This window comes from Cetorhinus maximus, chromosome 12 (assembly GCF_964194155.1).
Source record: "Cetorhinus maximus chromosome 12, sCetMax3.hap1.1, whole genome shotgun sequence".
Taxonomy (NCBI): Eukaryota; Metazoa; Chordata; class Chondrichthyes; order Lamniformes; family Cetorhinidae; genus Cetorhinus; species Cetorhinus maximus.
The window spans coordinates 125,718,613-125,744,855 of NC_135890.1; the positions used below are offsets into that span (position 1 = coordinate 125,718,613).

At 45.0% G+C, this 26,243-nt stretch overlaps 1 protein-coding gene across 2 annotated transcripts in view; it reads right to left on the reverse strand.

The window, feature by feature from the left end:
• The window catches only part of LOC144687964 (scavenger receptor class B member 1-like), an 84,449-nt gene that overhangs the window by 4,570 nt on the left and 53,636 nt on the right, over positions 1–26,243 (reverse strand). The window contains exons 10-11 of one of the 2 annotated variants that reach the window (XM_078554620.1): positions 13,904–13,955; positions 9,127–9,279 (exon numbers count right to left, since the gene is read on the reverse strand). In XM_078554620.1, the coding sequence (XP_078410746.1) occupies positions 9,127–9,279; positions 13,904–13,955 (205 nt within the window). The remainder of the gene's footprint in view (positions 1–9,126; positions 9,280–13,903; positions 13,956–26,243) is intronic. The other variant, XM_078554621.1, reaches the window with a different exon arrangement.

The following is a 26,243-nucleotide window of genomic DNA, read 5'->3' on the forward strand; positions in this document are numbered from 1 at the left end:
TCATAAGGTCAGAAGTGGGGATGTTCGCTGATGATTGCACAATGTTCAGCACAATTTGCAACTCCTCAGATACTGAGCAGTCCATGTCCAAATGCAGCAAAATCTGGACAATATCCAGGCTTGGGCTGACAAGTGGCAAGTAACATTCGTGCCACACAAGTGTCAGGCAATGACCATCTCCAACAAGAGAGAATCCAACCATCGCCCTTTGACATTCAATGGCATTACCATCACTGAATTCCCTACTATCAACATCCTGGGGGTTACCATTGACCAGAAACTGAAGTGGACCAGCCATTTAAATACTGTGGCTACAAGAGCAGGTCAGAGGCTAGGAATTGTGCACCGAGTAACTCACCTCCTGACTTCCCAAAGCCTGTCCACCATCTACAAGGCACAAGTCAGGGGTGTGATGGAATACTCTCCACTTGCCTGGATGAGTGCAGCTCCCACAACACTCAAGAAGCTCGACACCATCCAGGACAAAGCAGCCCGCTTGATTGACACCCCATCCACAAACAATCACTCCCTCTACCACCGACGCACAGTAGCAGCAGTGTGTACCATCTACAAGATGCACTGCAGGAACTCACCAAGGCTCCTTAGACAGCACCTTCCAAACCCACGACCACTACCATCTAGAAGGACAAGAGTAGCAGATACATGGGAACACCACCACCTGGAAGTTCCCCTCCAAATCACTCACCATCCTGACTTGGAAATATATCGCCGTTCCTTCACTGTCGCTAGGTCAAAATCCTTGAACTCCCTTCCTAACAGCTCTGTGGGTGTACCTACACCACATGGACTGCAGCGGTTCAAGAAGGCAGCTCACCACCACCTTCTCAAGGGCAATTAGGGATGGGCAATAAATGCTGGCCCAGCCAGGGAAGCCCACATCCCGTGAATGAATAAAAAGAAAATTCCTTCACCAAACATTCGCCATCATGTGCATTCTAAAGGGTGTGGTTGTGGAGTGCACTGGATTCCAGCACCTGGGGTAAAAGCAGCCCATCCAAGCGCCTGTCCAAAGCAACCTCACAGCATTAGGTTTGGAATAGGGGGGGTGAGGGGGAGGCATATACTGTGTTCCTGAAAAGGGCCATTGTGCTGCCAAGGAATGTTGTGGCGATGAGGTGTCTTGGCTGAAACAAACCTCTTGAAACCACAGTCACTCACCAATCCATGACAGGCATCCACAAATCCTGAAGGTAGCAGTACAGGTAGATAAGGTGGTTAGGAAGGCATATGGGATACTTGCCTTTATAAACTGAGGCATAGAATATAAGAGCAGGGAGGTTATGTTGGAACTGTATAAAACGCTGGTTAGGCCACAGCTGGAGTACTGTGTGCAGCTCTGGTCACCACATTATAGGAAGGATGTGATTGCACTGGAGAGGGTGCAGAGGAGATTCACCAGGATGCTGCCTGGGCTGGAGGCTCTGAGCTATGAGGAAAGATTGGATAGGCTGAGGTTGTTTTCCTTAGAGCAGTGAAGGCTGAGAGGGGACCTGATAGAGGTGTATAAGATTATGAGGGGCATAGATAGGGTGGGTAGGAGGGCACTTTTTCCACTTGTAGAGGGGTCAATAACTAGGGGGCATAGATTTAAGGTAAGAGGTAGAAGGCTAAGAGTGGAGTTGAGAAGAAATGTTTTTCACCCAGAGGATGGTGGGAGTCTGGAACTCACTGCCTGAAAGGGTGGCTGAGTCAGAACCTCTCTCAACATTTAAGAATATCTAGATATTCACCTGCGTTGCCATATCCTCCAGGGCTATGGGCCAAGCGCTGGAAAATGAGAATAGTGTCATCAGATCCTTGATGACTGGCACGGACACAATGGGCCGAATGGCCTCTTTCTGTGCTGTAAACATCTATGACCCTGTGAGAAGAGGAGTTTTGGAGGCAGATGCTCACTCGTGTTTTTCTCCAATGTCCAGCAGAGAGAAGGTGAGGAAGATGAATTTAACATAGTTTTCATCATCGTGTGCAGGCAGGAGGAAAGGTGGCAGAGAGGGCGGTGTGGGCTCCAGGCTCAGCAAAGGCTGGTACTTCACCCTGATGAGCAAGGGGCAGCAGGGCCCCCTCAGGACCCAGAGGATGAAGCTTACAGATCCACAGAGCGTAGGCAAGACCAAGGGTGTAGAGAATGACACACGTCATTCGTCCAGATGAGTGAGAGACAGTGTCATCAACGCCCCCACATGTCCAGGGATCTGGTGGCTCACATCTGCCACATTCTCCAGGAGTTGATGCCACCCAGCCTGGGAGGATATCCATTGCCAGTGGCTGTCAAAGTCACCGCTGCTCTCAACTTCTACATGAGTGGCTCATTCCAGGGCTCCAGCAGTGACGTCTACAGGGTCTCTTAACCCACAGGAGGTGAGGGGCCTGCAATTACTCGCACTTTGCTGGAGAATAAGCCAACCAGGCAGCTGAGCACTGGGCTTTGCAGCTGTTTCAGCATTCCACAGGTGCAGGACGCCATCGACTGTGCTCATGTGGCTATAAGAGCTCTCTGGCAACAGGCAATACATCAACAGGAAAGGCTCCTACTCGCTCAATGTACAGCTGGTCTGTGACCATCAGAAACACACTTTGCAGGTTTGATGAGATACCTGGGATGTTGCCACAACTCCTACATCTTGAGATTCAGATTCTGCACATCTTCAAAGGCCCTCACAAGATCCAGGGTCATCTCCCTGGTGACAAAGGTCACCCACAAAGGTTGCCTGTTAGGTAGTCACAAACTCCACCTGAGGAAAGGTACAATGATGCTTATTCTGTCACACAAACATTGGCAGAGCAGACCATTGGCACCTTGAAGATGCGATTCCGATGCCTGGATGGGTCTGGCGGGGCACTCCGGTACACTCCCCAGAGGGTCTCAGGGATCATCATGGTTTGCTGTGCCCTGCACAACCTGGCACTGCAAAGGGCAGAGGACTTGGCAGATGTCAAGCTAGAGAAGCTTCACATCTCCTCCGAGGATGAAGACATCAAGGCGGCGGAAGGTGAGGAAGCTGAGGCTGCAGGGGAAGAGCCCATAGCGTGGGCCAGATGAGGCAGGCGTGCACGTGGGGTGGTAAGAGCCACCAGGTTCCAGGAGGGTGATGACCAGATGCAGTGATTATGCTCTCAGGTCACTGGGCTCCATGCTGGGACCACACTGTCACCAGCATTGCTATCCTCCTCATTGGAACCGTCCACTTCAATCTGAGAATCAGTAGTTACACATTCAGGTCACCATGTGCTCAGCCTCTGAAGGGTGATGGACCCTCGGGAACATGTTGCCTTGCTGCTGAAATGTGGCACTAACTGCAGGAGGGTCTCCTAGCATCACACGTCAGATGATGCAGCCTCTACAAACACCTCTCCAGTCACTCTGGCACTCTACAAGAGGCAGGAGCTGGAAAACAGCTGGAAGGCACCTCAAGGAGAGCAATCCCCAGCAACAGGACAACTGTATGACTTTGATGGTGAAAATGTGAGGTGAGATTTGGGCCAAGCCAGCCGAAGATATTCTCAAAGTGCTCATGCCTGTTACTCATACTGAGCCTCAGAGTTACTTCAGTCCTCAGAACATTGACATCCGGTTCTCTCCGTGAGGCGGGGTGGGGCTGCAGTCAGCCTGACCTTTCACTGGGCACGGAGGATCTCCCGAGGACCATCTTCACACACCCGCCTGCCACACAGGAACAAACCTCCCCCTTGACCAGCCCGGGCCGCAGCTAGTCCGACAATGCAGACAGACCATGGGGCCCTGAAGGTTCAGCTTTGGTGATAATGAAAAGTACACATCATCCACCAGGTAGTCTAAGAGAACCAGGCAGGTAGTTCAGGAGTCCCATGTGTCTAAAACAAAAAACTACTGCGGATGCTGGAAATCCAAAACAAAAACAGAATTACCTGGAAAAACTCAGCAGGTCTGACAGCATCGGCGGAGAAGAAAAGAGTCGACGTGAGGACTCGAAACGTTAACTGTGTTCCTCTCCGTCGATGCTGCCAGACCTGCTGAGTTTTTCCAGGTAATTCTGTTTTTGTCCCATGTGTCTATGCTGCTTGCTAATTGGTTTTCTATTTCGGATGCTGATGAGGGTGATGGTTCCGCAGGGGGGTGCAGCCAAAGCCAAGCCTATGGCACCACGTGTGGCTCAGCTGTATGGGGTGGGGGGACGGAGGAAGAAGAATGGAAGGGCAAAATTGATAGTGGATTCCATAGTCAGGGGATGAGACAGGTGTTTTTGCGGCGGTAAGCATGACTCCAGGATGATGTGTTGCCTCCCTAGTGCCAGGGTTAAGGATGTCAAGGAGCGGCTGCAGGACATCCTTCAGGGGGAGAGGGATCAGCCAGAAGTTGTGGTCCACATTGTACCAAGACATAGGTAGGAAGAGGGATGAGGTCCTGAAAGCAGATTTCAGGGAGTTAGGAAGGAAATTGAAAAGCAGGACCTCAAGATCAGTCATTTTAGGATTACTCCCAGTGCCACATGCTAGTGAGCATAGGAATAGGAGGATAGATCAATTAAATATGTGGCTGAAGAGCTGGTGTAGGAGGGAAGGCATCAGGTTTCTGAGGCATTGGGACTTGGCCTGGGGCAGGCGGCACCTGTACACACTGGACTTAACAAGACTGGGGCTGATGTACTCACAGGGAGATTTGCTAGTGCTGTTGGGGTGGGTTTAAACTAGCCTGTCAGTGGGGTGGGCACCTGAGGGGTGGCCCAAATTGGAAGAAAGTAAAGTTGGTCGGAGAAAGCAGTAGTGAGACCAGAAGGCAGAAGAAACAAAGCAGAGCATTGAATATGCTTCGAATGCAGAATGATGTCAAAAAGACAAAGTTGAGGGCACTCTACCTAAATGCACACAGGATTCGTAATAAGGTAGATGATCTAAAGGCACAAATAGAGGTAAATGGGAATGATATAATTGCCATTACAGAAACATGGCTGCACGGTGACCAAGACTGGGAACTGAATATTCAAGGATATTTGACATTTAGGAGGGACAGACAAGAAGGGAAAGGAGGTGGAGTTGCGCTGATAATAAGGGATGGGATCAGTGCATTAGTAAGGGAGGATCTCAGATTGGAAGAACAATGTGTGGAATCTGTTTGGGTGGAGCTAAGAAACAGCAAAGGACAGCAGACATTGGTTGGAGCTGTTTATCGGCCAGCAAACAGTGGTGGTAATGCGGGGCATGGTTTTAATCAGGAGATGAGAGAAACATGTAGCATGGGAAATACAATAATCATGGGTGCTTCAATCTGCATATAGACTCGGTAAACCAACTGAGCTCTAATGCTGTGGAAGACGAGTTTCTGGAGTGTGTTAGGTATAGTTTTCTAGAGCAGTGTGTTGAGGAGCTGACTAGAGGACAAGCTATTTTAGGTCTTGTATTATATAATGAAAAAGGGCTAATTAATAATATTGTTGTAACAGAACCTTTAGGGATGAGTGACCACAATATGATAGAATTTTACATTATGTTTGAAAGTGAGGTAGTTCACTCTGAAGCCAGAGTGTTAAAGTTGAACAAAGGAAATTATGAAGGCATGAGGGACAAATTGGCTGAGGTGGATTGGGAAAATACATAAAAAGGTTTGACTGTACATAGGCAATGGTTAGCCTTCAAAGAACTATTACATAGCTTACAGCACCTATACATTCCTTAAAGGTGCAAAACCCCAAAAAAGTCAGTCAACTATGGCTGAGAAAGAAAGTTAAAAACTATATAAGATTAAAAGAAAAGGCTTATAAAGTTGCCTGAAGTTGTAGTAAACCTGAGGATTGGGAGGTTTTTAGAATACCACAAAGGAAGGGCAGGAAACTGGTAAAGAAAGGGGGAATAGAATATGAATGCAATCTAGCAAAACACATAAAAACAGACTGTAAAAGCTTCTATGGGTATGTAAAAAGGAAGCATTTGGCTAAGACAAATGTGAATCCATTACAGGCAGAGTCAGGAGAATTCATAATGGGGAACAGAGAAATGACACAGAAGCTAAATGATTACTTTGTGTCTGTTTCACTGAGGAAGAAACAGGAAATTTCCCAGCTTTAGAGATCCAAGGGACTAGGGAGAATGAGAAGTTGAAGGAAATTAGTATAAGTAAGAAGGTTGTATTGGCGAAACTAATGGGACTGAAAGTTGATAAGTTCCCGGGACCTGATATTCCACATCCCAGAGTGTTGAAAGAGGCTTCTATAAAGATAATGAATGCATTGGTAATCAATTTCCAAAATTCTATAGATTCTGGAATGGTTCCTGAAGATTGGAAGGTAGCAAATGTCACCCACTATTTAAGAAGGGAGGGAGAGAGAAAACAGGAAACTACAGACCTGTTAGCCTCGCATCAGTAGTAGGGACTATGCTAGAATCTATTATAAAGGATGTGATAAATGGATACTTGGATAATCATGATCTAATTGGGCATAGTCATCATGGATTTGCCAATGGAAAATCATGTTTGATGAACTTGTTGGAGTTTTTTGAGGATGTTACTAACAAAATTCATAAAGGAGAATCGAGGGGTATAGTATACTTCGATTTTCAGAAGGCTTTGATAAAGTCTGGCGGTTGATTAGCGAAATAAAAGCTCATGGGATAGGAGGTAATTTACTGGCACGGCTTAAGGATTGGCTAACAGGCAGAAAACAGAGTGGGAATAAGCAGGTCATTCTCACTTTGGCAGGCTGTGACTAGTGGGGAACTGCAAGGATCAGTACTTGGGCCCCAGCTGTTCACAATATATATCAATGATTTGGATGTGGGGACCAAATGTAATATTTCCAAGTTTGTGGATGATACAAAGCTAGGCCGGAATGTGTGTTGTGAGGAGGATGTAAAGCGACTGCAGGAGGATTTGGACAGACTTAGTGAGTGGGCAAGAACATGGCAGATAGAATATAATGTGCAAATAAGTGAGGTTATCCACTTTGGTAGAAGGAAGAGATGTGCAGAGTATTTCCTAAATGGTAAGAAATTAGAAAGTGCAGATGTACAAAGGGACCTAGGTGTCCTTGTCCATAAGTCACTGAAAGCTAACATGCAAGGTAAGGCTGAAGCATTTGCTACAATCTTCAGCCAGAAGTGCTGAGTGGATGATCCATCTCTGCCTCCTCCGGAGGTCCCCAGCATCACAGATGCCAGTCTTCAGCCAATTCAATTCACTCCATGTAATATCAAGAAACGGTTGAAGGCACTGGATACTGCAAAGGATATGGGCCCTGACAATATTCCGGCAATAGTGCTGAAGACTTGTGCTCCAGAATTTGCTGTGCCCATAGCCAAGCTGTTCCCGTACAGCTGCAACACTGGCATCTACCTGGCAATGTGGAAAATTGCCCAGGTATGTCCTGTACACAAAAAGCAGGACAAATCCAACCTGGCAAATTACCGCCCCATCAGTCTACTCTCCACCATCAGTAAAGTAATGGAAGGGGTCATCAACAGTGGTACCAAGCGGCACTTGCTCAGCAATAACCTGCTCACTGACGCCCAGTTTGGGTTCTGCCAGGGCCACTCAGCTCCTGACCTCATTACAGCCTTAGTTCAAACATGGACAAAAGAGCTGAACTCCTGAGGTGAAGCGAGAGTGACCACCCTTGACATTAAGGCAGCATTTGACCGAGTCTGGCATCAAGGAGCCCTAGAAAAACTGGAGTCAATGGAAATCAGGGGGAAAACTCTCCACTGGTTGGAGTCATACCTAGCACAAAGGAAGATGGTTGTGGTTGTTGGAGGTCAGTCATTTCAGCTCCAGGACATCACTGCAGGAGTTCCTCAGGGTAGTGTCCTCGGCCCAACCATCTTCAGCTGCTTCATCAATGACCTTCCTTCCATCATAAGGTCAGAAGTGGGGATGTTCACTGATGATTGCACAATGTTCAGCACCATTCATGACTCCTCAGATACTGAAGCAGCCCATGTCCAAATGCAGCAAGACCTGGACAGCTTGGGCTGACAAGTGGCAAGTAACATTCATGCCACACGAGTGTCAGGCAATGACCATCTCCAACAAGAGAGAATCCAACCATTGCCCCTTGATATTCAATAACATTACCATCACTGAATCCCCCACTATCAACATCCTGGGGGTTACCATTGACCAGAAACTGAACTGGACTAGCCATATAAATGCTGTGGCTACAAAGATGCCTGGCCTGTGTGGGTGCTGATTGGAGCCGGGCATTGAATGAGTACATGAGCTGCACAGGATGTGAGCCCAGATGGGATGTCAAGGTGTGTGAGAGAGTGAGAGGTGATGTCCCTTGAGCTGGCAGTGAGTGAGATCCCCGTGGAGACTCATCCTGCGAATGTCTGATGAGCTTATAAAAGTATGAGTTGAGAGTGATGTGATGGTTGTCTTACCCTGATGGAATGGATGAGATCGTTCATCCTCTTCCGACACTGGATAGCTGATATCTTATGAGCTGAGTTGGTGCTCAGCACCTTGGCTACCTCCTCCCAAGCTGCATTTGAGAGGTTTTTGGACCTCCTCCTGCCATCATGGGAGCAGAGCACCTCCTGGCGACCCTCGGTGTCATGAAGAAGTGACCCAGGGCAACACATTGCTAAACTTGGGGGCTGCAGCATTCTTCCCTTTGGGGCTGTCTCTCTGTTGCAGCAATCTTGGGCTGCAGATATTGAAAAGGCTGTGCACAGCCAAGGTTTAAATCTGGCACCCAGAGTGATGATTCGCCTCGGTCACGATGGTGCGGGCGAATCACAGGCTTCCCACCCGCGATATGGTGTGGCCCCTGTTGATGCATGTTTAATGAGGTGAAAAGCTGGCAATCAGGAGTGAAATCCACCATCACAGCCGGCAGGAAAAACGCTGCTTTTCCCACCCACCACAGTGAGTGGAAAATCCCAAACATTATATTTACAGCTTCCAAATATCAAGTTCTTACTTAAACATTTAAATTATTTCACACACTATTCTTTCAATTTTAGGTGTTGTCTAAGAATTGTTGCTTTGAGGATTAATTTTTCCAGTGTTTACCCTTCTATTTTAGATGAACACAATTTTTATTTAAATTCCCTTTCTTTGTGCAAATTGTCAAAGATGTTGATGATAATGAAGGTACAACCTGTGTTCCATGAAATACTCGTTTTCTTTACCTGGCGTAAAAACATAATTCCAAGAATTGCAGCAATAACCATCAATGCTATCCCAAGTGCCAGGAGGATGTACTGGATATATTGCAGAGCCATCGGGATTACCTCCATGAAAATGTAGAAATTGTCGAGAATTGGACCATCGATATTCCCACTCTGAAGGAATCACAGTAAGTTCTATAAGCATGAGTCACTTGATAAAAATACACCAAAGGACAAATTGGGTTCTTATTTTTATTAATAATTATAATTAATTAAATTTGTGAATTTGTCAATGTGTTTTAGCAATTGTTGCTGCTATTTATCATTTCCTTTCTCTGTTAGCTGCTCCTTGAAAAGTGGTGCTGTAACCAAGCAAGAGTCCTTTTTGAGATCTCCACAGAGGATTAAACAACAAACTCTCTCACACACCTGATGGATGGGAGCATTTTAACTTTTGTTGTTAGTGTAAAAGGGGAGGTGTTGGATTGGCACACATTATATACCTGGCTAGGTTTCGATTCCACTGTGATGTATGACAGATGGCCGAGCCAATATTCCTGGTTTTCTATCAATGCCAAAGTTAATATAACCCCAGGTTTGCTTCAAAACCTTGAGTGGCCATTGATTGGCCAATTGGTAGCAAGTGGTTTAAAGTCAGGATACTGAGTGGGATGAAGGGGAAAGTTGGAGAAATATTTTCACACAGGGTCACACAGGGTCAATATTTTCACATAGGGTCATGAAAACAGGGAGACAAAAGCAAATTCTGTGGAAGCTGGAAATCTGAAATAAAAACAGAAAGTGCTGGAAATACTCAGCAGGTCAGGCAGCATCTGTTTAGAAAGAGACAGAGTTAAAGTTTCAGGTCAATGACCCTTCATCACCCTTCACCATACCTTTTAGATTCAGCAGGTGGGTGAAACAGCCTCTCAGTGTCTGCCCTGTCAAACTCCTTCACAATCTTGTGTGTTTCAATCAGATCACCACTCATTCTTCTAAACTCTGGAGAGTTCCCCTTTATCAACCTATCAATTACATCCTCAAAAATCTCTAATAAATTTTCCCTTTCATAAAACCATGTTGACTTTGGTCATACAATGTTTTTCTAAGTGCACAGTTACACTTCCTTAATAATAGATTCCAGCATTTTCCCAATGACTGATGTTAGGCTCAGTGGCTTATCAGTCCCTGTTTTCTCTCTCCCAAATTTCCTGAAAAGTGGTGTTATATTTGCCAACTTCCAATCTGAGGATTGTTCCAGAATCTAGGGATTTTTGAAATCATAGCCAGCACATCTGCTACCTCTGCAGCTCTCTCTTTTAGAACCCTAGGACATAGGCCCTTGGGTTTTGTTGGATTTTAGTCCCTTAAGTTTCTCCAATAATTTTTCTCCGCTGATATTAATTACTTCAATTTCCTCACTTTTTTAAGCCGCTAGGGTTATCCTTTATATCTCGTATAAAACTTGTTCCTTCTACTGCGAAACCAGACACAAAGTATTTGTTCAATGCCTCTGCCATTTCCCATGATAATTTCTCCTGTCTCTGATTCTAAGGGACCAAAATTTACTTTAGCTACTCTCTTACTTTTTATATACCTATAAAAGCTCTTACAATGTGTTTTTATATTTTTGGCTAGTTTACTCTCTTATTTTATCTTTTCCCTTTTTATCATCTTTTGTTGACTCCCCCAATCCTCGGGTTTGCTACAATTCTTTGCAATATTTTGGCCTTTTCTTTTAATCTAATGCTGTCTGTTACTATCGAGTTTTTGTTCTTTGATGGAATGTATTTTTGTTGAACATTTTGAGTTGTTTCTTTCAATGTCTCTGATCAATTTATACATTTAACTTTAGCCGATTTTCCCCTCATACCTGTGTAATTGGCTTTATTTAAGTTAAAAATTCTTGTTTGGGACTAGAGTATGTCACTTCCAAATTTAATATGCTACTCAATTGTATTATGATCACTTTTTCCCAGAGAATCTTTTACTATGAGATGACTAATTAAACCTATCTCATTGCACAGTACTAGACTCAAAATAGTTTCAGCTCTAGTTGGTTTTATTGTTCCAGGAATCTGTCGTGAAAGCCTTCAACAAACTCATCTTCCACGCTACCTTTACCAATTTGGTTGGTCCAGTCTATATGAAAATTAAAGTCTCACAATTAATACATTGACTTTGTTACAAGTTCTAATTATTTCCTGTTTAATGCTCTGTTCAACGTTGTAACTACTTTAGGGAGCCTATAAACTGCTCTGAAGCAATTTGTGTCCATATGCAGCAAGACCTGGACATTGACATTCAATGGCATTACCATCACTGAACACCTAATTATCAACATCCTGGGGGTTACCATTGACCAGAAACTGAACTGGACTAGCCATATAAATACTGTGGCTACAAGAACAAGTCAGAGTCTAGGAATCCTGCGATGAGTAACTCACCTCCTGACTCCCCAAAGCCTGTCCACCATCTACAAGGTACAAGTCAGGAGTGTGATGGAATACTCTCCACTTGCCTGGATGAGTGCAGCTCCAACAGCACTGAAGAAGCTTGACACCGTCCAGGACAAATCAGTCTGCTTGATTGGCACCACATCCACAAACATTCACTCCCTCCACCACTGACGCACAGTAGCAGCAGTGTGTGTACCATCTACAAGATGCATTGCAGGAATTCACCAAGGTTCCTTAGACAGCACCTTCCAAACCCATGACCACTACCATCTAGAAGGACAAGGGCAGCAGATAGATGGGAACACCACCACCTGGAAGTTCCCCTCTAAGCCAATCACCATCCTGACTTGGAAATATATCACCGTTCCTTCACTGTCGCTAGGTCAAAGTCCTGGAACTCTCTCCCCAACAGCACTGTGGGTTTTTTTTTCATCTTTTCATGGGATGTGGGCTTCGCTGGCTGGGCCAGCATTTATTGCCCATCCTTTGTAGTCCTTGAGAAGGTGGTGCTGAGCCGCTTTCTTGACCTGCTGCAGTCCACCTGTTGCAGGTACCCCCTTCTCCAGCATTCCCACCCAGAAACTGGCACTTTTACTGCTCCTGACATTCCTGCTGTGCCCCTGCCTGTGCCAGCAGCCCCCTCCCTCTGTTCCTTCTCCTCAGCAAGGGGTCCACAAAGACTGGGTGGATTTGCGAGTCTTTTGAATACTGCTGGCCTCTGCACTATTTGTCACAATTCCCAGCAACACTGAGCCTCGTGCATCCAGGGCTATGCAGTGAACAAAGGAAGTGTTGGTAACATGGCCACCCCATGAAAGATGCCTGAATGGTAGCCCGACAGCAGAAGTATGTGAGCTGCTGTCTGGTGTCTCAGCTGCTGGGCCTTAACATTCATGAGAATGCCCTCATCCACCCTTGCAGGAAAAGAGGGCACACAATACCCGGGAGAGGGGCTGGAGTGGGGCTGGGGTGGCACAGTTTGCAGTGCTGACTCCCCGCAGGGTATGACATGGCTGAGGCTGAAGTAGGTGTTCCACAGAGAGAGGCTGGAGGTCTGATGCCTGGGAGCTGGCACACTTGTAACCAATACAAACAGCTTTGATTTTATTTGCAGGTTTTGGCAATTAAGACAATGCTGGTGCTGTGAGGCGGGAGGGATGCCCCATCCATGAAGGAATTTTTTCTTATCACCACGGAACCATCACCAGAGGAACAGCAGGTGAGAAAGTGAAAGGGTGAGAAGGTGCTGGACACAGATTGCAGGGTCGTGCCTCTCAATTGGTCAGAGCCACAGCTCAGGGCTAAATGTGGGGTGGATGTTACAGCAGGAGGAGCACAGCACTTTTTAGCAGCTGATGGAAGCAATGGAGGGAGGAGGCAAACCCCATCAGGGTGTGGAGAATAACACCTGAGGGGCTGAATCCCTGGGATTATCTACAAAGAGGATGCATGTGGAGGAGCAAAAGGAAGTGTGTGGAAATCTAGTTCCCTGAGGCTGTGGATACACTTGTTCAGTGGGTGGAGGAGTCCAGCTATGCCATGAATCTCAACATGACTCAGTCCAACAAGCACACGAGTAACATCATTGAAAGAGTGGCCACCATAATGGTGACTCAGACATGATTGGATACGGGGCCAATAAGATGCCTTTGACAATGTGGCTGCAATAAGCAGGAGTCTAGAGAGAATGGATGCACCATGACAGCAGAAGTACAGGCAGATATTCTGACACTTCTACACAGCAACCCTGAAAGAGGCAGCTAGTCCTCCTCAAGGCACCACACAGTCACCTTTCAGCCCCCGGCCCCTCTTCCAGGGACCCAGGTGCTGATTCATGCTCCCATGACAGAGGTTTCCCCTGCCCTTACGCCAATGGGGCAGTCTGTGGCTGAGTCCTCCTGGGCATGGCATCACAGAGGTTTGGGGCTACAGGCATCAGAGTGGGGAGCAGAGCAGGCTGCCTCCTATTGGCCTCAGCCACAAGGATAGACCACGTAGAGGCATGTGTAAAAGATTTTCCAAATGACCGTAGTTTCACCAAGGGCCACCCGTGAGTGTATTTTTCACTCCTCCCAGTTCCAGCTTTAAACCTCCCCTGGTGAAGCCAGTGTGTCTGTCACTGTTTCTGTCAGTTAACCCTGTGATGTGCTTCATAAATTGAATTCTCCGGCCTGTATAATTAACACAGTTTCTCTAGGTTTCCTTTAATGAAAACACAGCGAGCAACCTGTTTCAGTCTGTGAGCCGCACTCGGAGAATGGAGTTCCCGTGTTTCCCCTGACTCCATTTGGAGGGAGGTTATATCTATGTGTTTAAATCTTCTCTGATGATGTCCTTACCTCGTCAAACCAAATTAAAGGAAGCAGCATAGTCTGCATTTGCCCAGTAATTCTAAAGAAGGAAAGGTGAAAGGTTATTATGCTGCATGATAAATGGCGTAAACATTTCAGAATTTGATCATATGGACTATTAGCAATGTGACCCTGACTTTGGTTTCAGGAACTCTGGCTACTTACTCTCCAGGTGAGGAAACAGTCCCATTCCCTGCCAATAGTTCTTTAATGAAAAAGATCTGATTCATTATTCGTTATCCAAGAAGCATTATCTCCTTTACAGTCACACCCTATCCAGCTGTAATTGTCACTCGGTTACCAAGCCAAATTTTCAATCAATGTTAAATTAAATTGGAAAACAGATTAACAAGTGAGTCAGCTGATTAAAGAATGTCACATCACCACTGACCTTAATCATTTCGCAATTCACAGATTACTGAGAGAGATAGCACTGGGTCAGGAATAGTAAATTAATAGGTGGGAGTCAGAGTAAAGGAGAAAGTAATAAAGTCTAAATCAGAGTTACTGTGCAGGGGGGAGGTGATGGCGTTGTGGTATTATCACTAGACTGGTCATCCAGAAACCCAGGGTAATGCTCTGGGGACATGGGTTCAAATCTGGCTACAGCAGATGGTGGAATTTGAGTCCAATAAAAATCTGGAATTAATAGTCTGTGAAACCATTGCCAACTGTCATAAAAACCCATCTGGTTCACAAATCAGGGAAGGAAATCTGCAGTCCTTACCTGGCCTGGTACAGGTACACATGGCTCCAGACCCACAGCAGTGTGGTTGACTTAAATGCCCTCTGAACAAAGGGCAATTGGGGATGGGCAATAAATACTGGCTGAGCCACATCTCATGAATGAATTTTTAAAAATAGTGTGGAATAAGATTAGAGTTACAGGCACAGATTGTATTGTGGAATAGTGATGTTGTAGCTATAACAGAGACCTGGCTCAAGGAAGGCAGGACTGGGGGGTTAAATATTCCTGGGTACAAGGTGTTTAGGAAAGGAAAAAAACGGCAATATTGGTTAAGGAGAGCATCCCAGAGGGGTCAAGGACAGAATCTATTTGGTTAGACCTTAGGAGCTGAGATGCAAATACATTGCTTGGTGTAGTCTAAATGCCACTGAGTGGGAAGGAAGTAGAGTAAATTACAGAGAAGTGCAAGAATTATAGGGTAGCTATAATGGGGGATATTAATTATCTGAATGTAGACTGGGATAGTGTAAAGGACAGAGAGGGGCAAGTGTTCCTAAAGTGTGCTCAGGAGAATTTTCTACAGCAATATGTTTCTACAGTATGTTTCCAGTCCAATGAGAAAAGAGCCTCTGCTGGACCTGGTTCTTGGAACTGAGGTGAGTAAAGTTGGTCAAGTGTCAGTAGGGGGACATTTAGGGGACAGTGATCATTGTATCATAGGGTTTAGGCTGACTATGGAAATGGAAAAAGAACAAACCAGAATAAGAATAATTAACTGGGGAAAGCCAAATTTAATGGGGTAAGAATGGATCTGGGGTGAATAAATTGGAATCAAAGGAAAATTGCAGCTGAAAAGTGGGCTACCTTCATAGAAGAGATAGTTTAGGGACTGTCAAGGTATATTCTCTTGAAAGGGAAATGTGGGGCAAACAAATCCAGAGTTCCATGGATGAGAAAAAAGATAGGAATTAAGATAAAGAAGAAAACATGTGCTTATGACAAATGTCAGGTAGAAAATACAATGGAGAATTAGGCTGAATACAGAAGGTTCAGAGAGGTGAAAAAGAAAATAAGAGAAGCAAAGAGGGAGTATGAAAAGAGACTGGCAGCTAACATAAGAAGAAATCCCAAAGTTGTTTATAGGTATAAAAATAGTAAAATGGTGGTAAAAGGAGTGGGACCGTTAGGGATCAAAAAGAGGATTTACACATGGGGGCAGGGGCCATGGCTAAGGTATCAAATGAATACTTTACATCTGTCTTTACCAAGGAAGAAGATGTTACCCAGGCCACGGTAAAAGAGATACTTCAGACACTAGAAGGATTTAAAATTGAAATGGAAGCTTTTGGACAGGTTACTTGTACTTAAAGTTGACAAGGCACCGGGACCAGATGAGATACATCCAAGGATACTCAGGAAAGTGAGAGTGGAAATTGCGGAGGTACTGACTGTAATTTTCCAGTCATCTTTAAACTCAGGGGAGGTGCCAGAGGACTGGAGAAATTCAAACATTACACCCTTGTTCAAGAATGTAAAGATAAGCCCAGCAATTACAGGCCAGTCAGTTTAACTTCAGTGATGGGGAAATTTCTAGAAACAATAATTCAGGACACAATTAACAGTCACGTGGACAAATGTGGGTTAATTAAAAAAAGCCTGCGTAGATCTCTTAAGGGAAAATTATGTATAACTAACTTGCTGGAGTTTTTTGAAGAGGTAACAGAGAGGGTTGCTGATGGTAATGTTATTGACGTGGTGTACATGGACTTCCAAAAGGCATTCGATACAGTGCCACACAACAGACTTGTGAGAAAAGTTATAGCTCATGGAATAAAAGGGACAGTAGCAACATGGATACAAAATTGGGTGAATGACAGGGAACAGTAGTGATTATTGGATGTTTTTTGGGCTGGAGGAAGGTTTGTAGTGGAGTTCCCCAGGGGGTCAATGTTGGGACCCTTGTTTCTCCTAATATATATTAATGACCTAGACCTTGGTGTACAGGGCGTAATTTCAATGTTTGAAGCGATGTGAGCTGTGAGGAGGATAGTGTAGAACTTCAAAAGGACATAGACAGGTTGGTGGAATGGGTGGATGGCTGGCAGATAAAGTTCAATGTAGAGAAAAAAGGATACAACTGTAAAGAGGGTGCAGGAGCAGAGGGGCCTGGGTTTATATGTGTATAATTCATTGAAGGTGGCAGGACAGGTGGAGAGAGCAGCTTTTAAAGCAGACAGTATCCTGGGCTTTATTAGTAGGGGCATTGAGCACAAGAGCAAGGAGGTTACGTTGAATTTGCATAAGACTCTAGTTCGGCCTCATCCAGTTCTGGACACCGCACTTTCAGAAGGATGTGACAGCATTGGAGAGAGTGTAGAAAAGGTTCATGAGAATGGTTCCAGGGATGAGGAACTTCAGTTATGATGATAGATTGGAGAAGTTAGGATTGTTTTCCTTAGAGATGAGAAGGTTGAGAGGAGGTTTGATAGAGATATTCAAAATCATGAGGGGTCTGGACAGAAAGAGGGAGAAACTGTTCCCACTCATGAAAGGATCAAGAATGAGAGGGCACAGATTTAAAATAGTCATTTAGTAGTCCAAAACCCGAGTATTGGCTGCTGTCAAGCCAAAAAGATTTTCTGCTTATCTCAAAATGAGTAATGTGGTATATGAATTTCAGTGTCGGTGTGATGCCAGGTATGTAGGCCGTATGTCCTAACGACTGGCAGACCATGTCAAAAGGGCACAGCCCTTCGGCTGTTCACAACAGGCAAAGTGCAGACTGTATCAAACCTGCCCGTATTTGCAAAACTCAAAACATAGTGTCCAACATTCGATATGATTCCATGATTGGACAGCACTTGCTTAAAAACCCTGATTGTGCTAAGGATTACAAGATTATCAGTCAGACTTGCAGCGTGGCTCACTAACACATGCCAGAAGCTACACAGGGTCCTGTCCTTTGCAGACAGGGGGAGCATGTCCACTCACTGCACCTTTTTCAACTAAACAAAAGCTTGGGGGACAGCCATTCCCTGGTTCATTCCCCATGGCAATGCCTTGACCAATCAGAGTCAACTTTACTGGTTGAATTTTTGAGATACCTTGCCCTTCCAGGGTAATCTGAGGTAGACTGGAGACTTTCCGGGGCCAAAAGTGACGGCCTTAGGCCTGTTCATGAGTTTGAGCGATGTAGAATAACTTGAGCAACAGATGAAGCTGCTGTTTCACGCTGCTACTATGCAGCAGCAACATGAGTGGTATTCGCCACTAACAGGATGCTGCCATCAAGCCAAAAAGATGTTCTGCCTATCACACAAATAAGTAATGTGGTACATGAATTTTATGCCAGTGTGATGCTGGGAATCTAGGTCGTACACCCCAAAGACTGGGGGATCGTATCTAACAGCATGTCCCAACCGCTGATCGCAATGGGGCAGGGTACAGACCATACCCAACCAGCCTGTGCTTCTAAAACTCAAAACACAATATTAGATGTGATTCTGTGCTTGGACAACATTTGCTAAATAATCCTCAGCGTGCTAAGTCTTATGCTGACAACCAATCTAAGATTGTCAGTTGGGCTCGCAATGTGGCACATTTGCATGTACTGGAAGCTACACAGTTAAAACACAGGGTCCTGTTCTTTCCAGACCGAAAGAACATGTACACGCATTGCGCCTGTTTCAGCTAAACAAAATAAGTGACAGCCATTCTCTAGTTCATTCCCCAGGGCAACGTCTTCACAAATCAGAGTCAAGCTGCCTGGTTTAAATTTCAAATAATGCTCAGCAGTTAACTGTCAGTCACTATCAACTGGTGCATTCTCCATGGCAATACCTCTACCAATCAGAGTCCACTTGCCAACCATTCAGCACTGTCTTCTCATACTGTATAAATTTGTTCTTTCCCCTGACATTGGCATTTTTTGTGAATTGTCCTGATGGGTGCAAGATGAAAATCTTCGACAAAAAATCTCTTTTTTAAAATCAATACTCAAGTTCTGTACTGCCAAATGACTATTAATTTTGCCTTGCTGAACTGCAAAGCTCAGTCTGCTGTTTTCCATCTAACGAGCAGCCTCACAGAAAAGGAGCTCTGCACAGGTGGAATTACTGGCCCCCTCTACACTGCTTCTGCTGGAAATTCTGTAACACCACCTACAAGACTGATTTACCTATGCACGCCCATCTCATCATATGAAGTCAACACCACCGGAAAAGTGAATTATCAGCATCGGTTTTCAACCCACCGACTTCCATGAAGGAATACCTCATTGGACTTTGATTCTGGACCCTGAAAACCATGTGAACCAATATTTATTTTCTCTGTGGTCTCTGTACAGTAAAACCTTCTTTCCTCTTTACTGTCTGAGTGTTGGTGCGATGTTGCGAACCTCCTTCCGAGTTTTGAGTGTGTGAAAACAAACTAACCCTTTGAGTGCATCCTATCTCGAGTCTGCTGTGGGGTTATTAATGGAAAATTGGATCACACCAAGACCGAGGAGTTGGGAAATACGCCAGTGCTAATAAAGAGGGAAACAAATCAAAACACCTTTCTGTTTACAGACGGGTGGTGAAAGGAGAAATTAGTGCTGTTTAAACTAACCCCCTCCTGTCCAAACAGAAATTGGGAGCTCAAATCCAGGATCACCCACTTGAATTTGACCAGAGTCCAAGTAAGACTTGAGCCAAATCTGATATAAAAGAATCAACTGGAAGCCAAAAGGAAAAGCTCAGTGGCTGGAACAAATTTTAAAACACAGTAACGGACCACAGCAAATTCCTTTCCCACTAACACTAAGAAAATGGCAACTTTTGATGTGGGTTCAGCAAGGAAATTTGAACAGTGAAACTTTAGCAGCCCTTAGCACAAAGCAACTGGAAGCTGTAGCTAGGAGGGATGGTTAGAATTGCCCAGTAAAGTGAAGAGCAGTGAACTGATCTAGTTGTTGGCAGAACATCTGGATCTCACGTTACCAATAGAGCGGTTAGATATAGAGCTCAACCACGACTCCGGATCCACTCTCCGAATCCACTCTCCGAATCCACTCTCCGAGCCAAATTCCAGCTGGAAAAGCTCAGAATGCAGCTAGAATTTCAGGAGAGGGAAAAAGCGGCTCAGGACAGGGAAAGAAAGAGAGAGAGAGGCAGAGAACAAGAAAGGGGAAGAGAATTCCCACTCCAAAGACGGGAAATGGCACGAGCGGCTCGATTGGAGAGGGTGACCAGTCAGCTGGAAGCTGTGAGGGAAAACCTCTCTCTACCCAGTAACACCCCCTATCCCCCTAACCCAGAGCCGCTCTCTGAGGCCCTCAAGTACGTTAGATTCATTCCCAAATTTGAAGAGAGTGACGGGGAGTCATTTTTTACCACCTTTGAGAAAGGAGCAGGACAACTAAAATGGCCCTCGGAGATCTGGACATTTTTAATTCAAGGGCAGCTGTCAGGGAGAGCACAAGAGGCCGACTCCATGCTGCCTCCTGCTGTGTCCATGAACTATGAGCAGGCCAAGGCTGCCAACCCAAGTGCCTACGAGTGAGTCCTGGAGACACATCGCCAGCGATCCCGGAATGCTCATAAGAAGCCGACACAAACCTACATCCAGTTCAAACGGTTGAAACAAATCAGGTTGGGCCGATGGATAAGATCCCTAAGAATCCCACACTCCACGTCTCGGTTGATATTGTTGGGGGAATTTTAAAATTGCCAATCTCCAGCCTGCGGACGCACTTAGAGGAACAGAGAATCCTCACAGCCCAGGATGCCGCCCTCACAGCTACAATCTCACCCATCCCCTCACCCAGGGCATTTTGGAAACTCAGTCAGACCCTTTCCAAACCATTCCCATGAGCATTGGGAAGGCAGCAATGTAGCTCTACCTGGTATGGATGTGGGAGAGGCCACTGCCAGCGGCAGTCTTCCTCACATCCAGGTCCTGAAAGGATGGCCAAGCTCAGGAGCAGACTGCCTGCCTGTTGCTGTGCCAACCTAAAGCACCTAGCAACTGAACTGGGATCCCCTAAAGAGGCCAAAGTCCCAGTAAAAACCCCAATCTCCTGACAATCAGCCTAACCACAGCCCCAGGGTTTGAACAGCTGAACCTACAGGTTGCCAAGGTGGACCAGAAGGAGGGAAGCTGGACAAGAGCCGCTCAGCCCCATGACCAAAGGACCAGGCACTCGAAGAGCATTCTCCTGCAGACAGCCCTGAACAGCTGGGCTATTACTCACTGTGTGCACTAACCACCCTGCTTAAAACTGGCACGAAGATGGTGCCTTTCAAAGCTCAGGACATCCCAAAGCACTTTAGAGCAACTGAAGTAGTTTTTGGAAGTGTAGTCACTGTTCGGAGGTAGGCAATGCGACAGCCAATTTGTGCACAGCAAAGGAAGTTAAGGATTTTATAAGATTAAAAGAAAAAGCTATAAAGTTACCGGATACAGTAGTGAACCTGAGGATTGGGAGGTTTTTAGAATACAGCAAAGGAGGACCGAGAAACTGGTAAAGAAAGGGGGAATAGATTATGAACGCAATCTAGCAAAACACATAAAAACAGACTGTAAAAGCTTCTATGGGTATGTAAAAAGGAAGCATTTGGCTAAGACAAATGTGGATCCATTACAGGCAGAGTCAGGAGAATTCATAATGGGGAACAGAGAAATGACACAGAAGCTAAATGATTACTTTGTGTCTGTTTCACTGAGGAAGAGACAGGAAATTTCCCAGCTTTAGAGATCCAAGGGACTAGGGAGAATGAGGAGTTCAAGGAAATTAGTATGAATAAGAAAGCAGTGCTGGAGAAATTACTGGGGCTGAACGTTGATAAATCCCCTGGACCTGATGATCATTGAAAGAGGTGCCTGTAGAGATAATGGTGACCTTTCAAAATTCTATAGATCCTGGAATGGTTCCTGAAGATTGGAAGGTAGCAAATGTCACCCACTATTTAAGAAGGGAGGGAGAGAGAAAACAGGAAACTACAGACCTGTTAGCCTCGCATCAGTAGTAGGGACTATGCTAGAATCTATTATAAAGGATGTGGTAAATGGACACTTGGATAATAATGATCTGATTGGGCAGAATCAGCATGGATTTGCCAATGGAAAATCATGTTTGACAAACCTGTTGGAGTTTATTGAGGATGTTACTAACAAAATTGATAAAGTGGGGTCGATGGCTTCAAGTGGATTTGGACAGACTTAGTGAGTGGGCAAGAACATGGTAGATGGAATATAATGTGGGAAAATCCACTTTGGTAGAAGGAAGAGATGTGCAGAGTATTTCCTAAATGGTAAGAAATTAGAAAGTGCAGATGTACAAAGGGACCTAGGTGTCCTTGTCCATAAGTCACTGAAAGCTAACATGCAGGTGCAGCAGCAATTAGGAAGCTAATGATATGTTAGCCTTTATCGCAAGAGGATTTGAGTGCAGGAGTAGTGATGTCTTGCTTCAATTATATAGAAGCTTGGTTAGACCACACCCGGAGTACTGTGTGTAGTTTTGGCCCCCTTACCTCAGAAAGGATATTATTGCCATAGAAGGAGTGCAACTAGAGTTCACCAGACTTGTTCCAGGGATGGGGAAACTGGGCCTGTATTCTCTAGAATTTCGAAGAATGAGAGGTGATCTCATTGAAACCTACAAAATACTTAAAGAACTAGACAGGGTAGATGCAGGTGAGATGTTTCCCCTGGCTGGGGAGTCTAGAACCAGGGGACACAATTTCAAAAAAAGGGGGAGCCACTTAGGACTGAGGTGAGAGAAATTTCTTTACTCAGAGGGTTGTGAATCTTTGGAATTCTCTACCCCAGAGGGCCGTGGAAGCTCAGTCATTGAGTATGTTTAAGGTAGAGATTGATAGATTTCTGATTAACAATAACGTAAAGGGTTATTGGGATAGTGTGGGTAAAAGGTAGTGTTCGATCAGCCATGATCACATTGAATGGCGGAGCAGGCTCAATGGGCTGAATGGCCTTCTGTTCCTATGTTCCTATGAGTGAGCGCTGCACTGTCAGAGGCTCAGTACTGAGGCTCCAGCGAGTGGGGTACGGCCTCCGGCGAGTGGGCGATGGGCTCCGGCTAGAGATGTGGTTGAGGGAGGGGCAGGATTGGCAGCTCAACATTCCGGGATATAGAATCTTCAGGCGAGACAGGGGAGGGGGTAAAAGAGGAGGAGGCGTTGCATTATTAGTTAAGGAGTCAGTTACTGCAGTAAGGAGAGATGATATTTTGGAGGGGGCATTGAATAAAGCTTTGTGGGTAGAGCTTAGGAATAAAAAAGGGGCAGCCACATTGTTAAGTGTTTATTATAGACCCCCAGATAGTCAGCGGGAAATTGAGGAGCAAATATGTGTACAATTTGTGCAGGTGTGTAAAAACAATAATAGGGTAATTATATTAGGTGATTTCAACTTTCCCAACATTAATTGGGATAGACATAGTGTTAAGGGCTTGGATGGAGTCGATTTCTTGAAATGTGTACAGGAGAACTTTTTAGGTCAATATGTAGAGGGTCCAACAAGGGACGGCACAGTGCTGGACCTAATTCTGGGGAATGAAGCCAGACAAGGCTCAAGTAGACATGGCTGAGGTGGTGGTGGGGGAGCATTTTAGCAATAGCGACCACAACATGGTACAGTTTAAGCTTGTTATGGACAAAGAAATAGACAAGTTGCAAAAAAAATGTTTTGGATTGGGGGAGAGTGGATTTTAGTAAAATAAGGCAGGATTTGGCCAAGGTAGACTGGAAACAGTTACTTGTGAGGAAATCTACAGAGGAACAGTAGGGGGTGTTCAAAAAGGAAATGTTGAGTCTGTACCCTCCCTATGTTCCCTCTATAGAACCACAGAACCATATAAAAGTTACAGCACAGAATGAGGCCATTTGGCCCATCTTGTTGTCCATGCCAGCCCAAGGACACCCAGGTGCCCTTTCTAATCCCACCTTCCTGCACCTGGCCCATAGCCCTGCAGCTTACAGCACTTAAGGTGCAGATCCAGGTACTTTTTAAAAGAGTTTAGAGTTTCTGCCTCTACCACCGACTTGGGCAGCGAATTCCAGACACCCATTACCCTCTACGTAAAAAAGTTCTTCCTCATGTCCCCCCTACACCTTCTGCCACTTATCTTGAATCCATGTACCCTGGTTCTAGAATTCTCCACCAAGGGAAACAATTTTCTCCTGTCCACTCTATCTATTCCCCTCATAATTTTGTACACCTCAATCAAGTCACCTCTCAGCCTTCTTTGTTCTAAGGAAAATAACCCCAACCTATCTAATCTCCCCTCGTAGCTATACTTTTCTAACCCTGGCAACATTCTTGTAAACCTCGTCTGCACTCTCTCCAGAGCTATTACATCCTTCCTGTAATGTGGTGACCAGAACTGCACACAATACTCCAGTTGTGGCCTCACCAGTGTTTTAATTCCAACATTATATCCTTACTTTTATATTCTATAACTCTGCCAATGAAGGAGAGCATTCCATATGCCTTCTTTACAACCTTGTCTACTTGAACTGCTGCCTTCAGGGACCTGTGTACTTGTACACCAAGATCTCTCACTTCATCTACCCCTCTTAGTAGATTCCCATTTATTGTGTAATCCCTGTAACTGTTTGACCTCCCTAAATGTATGACCTCACACTTCTCTATGTTACAATCCATCTGCCACTTTACCGCCCACTCTACCAACCCATCTATATTGTTTTGGAGATTATGACTATCCTCTACACTATCCACTACTCATCCAATCTTTGTGTCATCTGCAAATTTCCCAATCGTGCCCCCCACGTTCACGTCCAAACCGTTAATATATAACCCAAACAGCAAGGGTCGCAACACCGAGCCTTGTGGAACACCACTTGAGACAACTTTCCATTCGCAAGGGCATCCATCGACCATTACCCTTTGTTTCCTGTTACAAAGCCAACCTTTTATCCAGTTTGCCACATTACCCTGAATCCCATGGGCTTTTACTTTCCTGACCAATCTGCCATGTGGGACCTTGTCAAATGCCTTGCTAAAATCCATGTACACAACATCCACTGCACTACCTTCATCAACCCTTCTTGTCACTTCCTCAAAGAATTCAATCAAATTTGTGAGGCAAGACCTTCCTTTAACAAATCCATGCTGACCATCCCTGACTAGTCCATGCCTTTCTACATGACCGTTAATCCTATCTCTCAGGATTGATTCTACTAATTTGCTCATCACCGATGTAAGACTAACTGGCCTATAATTGTTTGGCATTTCCTTTGATCCCTTTTTAAACAATGGAACTATGTTTACATTTCTCCAGTCCTCCAGTACCTCCCCTGTATCTAGTGAAGATTGGAAAATCATCCTCAGAGCATCTGCTATCTCCTCCCTGACTTCCTTCAGCAGCCTCGGAAACAATCCATCTGGCCCTGGTGACTTGTCAACCTTCAAGGATTTCAATCCTTCGAGTACTTCCTCTCTCTTTATGACTATCCCGTCCAATATCTCGCAGTGTTCCTCCTGGACTACTATATCTACATCCTCCCTTTCCTTTGTAAACATGGAGACAAAACATTCATTCAAAACCCTTCCCACAGCCTCTGCATCTACACACAGTTTCCATCTTCGTCTCTGATAGGTCCCACTTTTTCCTTAACTAACGTTTTAGCATTAATGTATTGGTAAAACACCTTTGGGTTATCTTTAACTTTACTTGCTAACCTCTTTTCATGCCCCCTCTTTGATTTCCTTATTTCCTTTTTTACTTCGTCTCTGCACTTCCTATATTCGTCTAGGCTGTCTGCAGTACTTAGTTCTTTATGCCTATCATACGCTTTCTTTTTCTGTTTGATCTTCCCCTGTATTCCTCTAGACAACCAGGGAGGTCTAGATTTGGCAGTACATCTCTTATTTTTGTAGGGGACATGTCTACTTTGTACAATTAGGATCTCGCTTTTTAGTGCTTCCCACTGGTTTTCCACTGTTTTATCCTCAAGCAGTGCTGTCCAGTCCACCTCAGCCAAGTCCCTTCTCATTTCTGCAAAATTTGTCTTCCCCCAGTTCAAGACTTTTACTTCTGCCTTATCTCTGTCCTTTTCCATGGTAATGCTAAATCTAACTCAATTGTGATCACTGTCCCCGATATGGTCGCCAACTGTCACTTCACCCATTGCCCTTCTTCGTTCTCCAATACTAGGTTTAGAATTGCATCTCCTCTCGTTGGGTTTGTCACTAATTGGTTGAAAAAATTTTCCTGGACACACTGCATGAATTTTTCTCCCTCAGTGCCCCTTTTATTGTTTGAATCCCAGTTGATATTAGAATAGTTGAAGTCCACTATTATTATTGCCCTCTTGTTCTTACAAGCAGAAATTTACCTACATATTTGTTCTACTATCTCCCTTTCACTATTTGGGGGTCTGTAGTATACTCCCAGTAGTGTGACTGCCCATTTTTTATTTCTAAACTCAATCCATGAAGCCTCGTTTGTTGACCCATTTAGTATATTATCCCTTCTCACAACTGGAATTGATTCTTTAACCATTAGTGCTAACCTCCCCCTCCTTTTTTATCTCCTACTCTAACCGGTCTGAAGACTCTATAACTAGGGATATTTAGCTGCCAGTTTTGTCCCTCCTTTAGCCAGGTCTCTGTTAG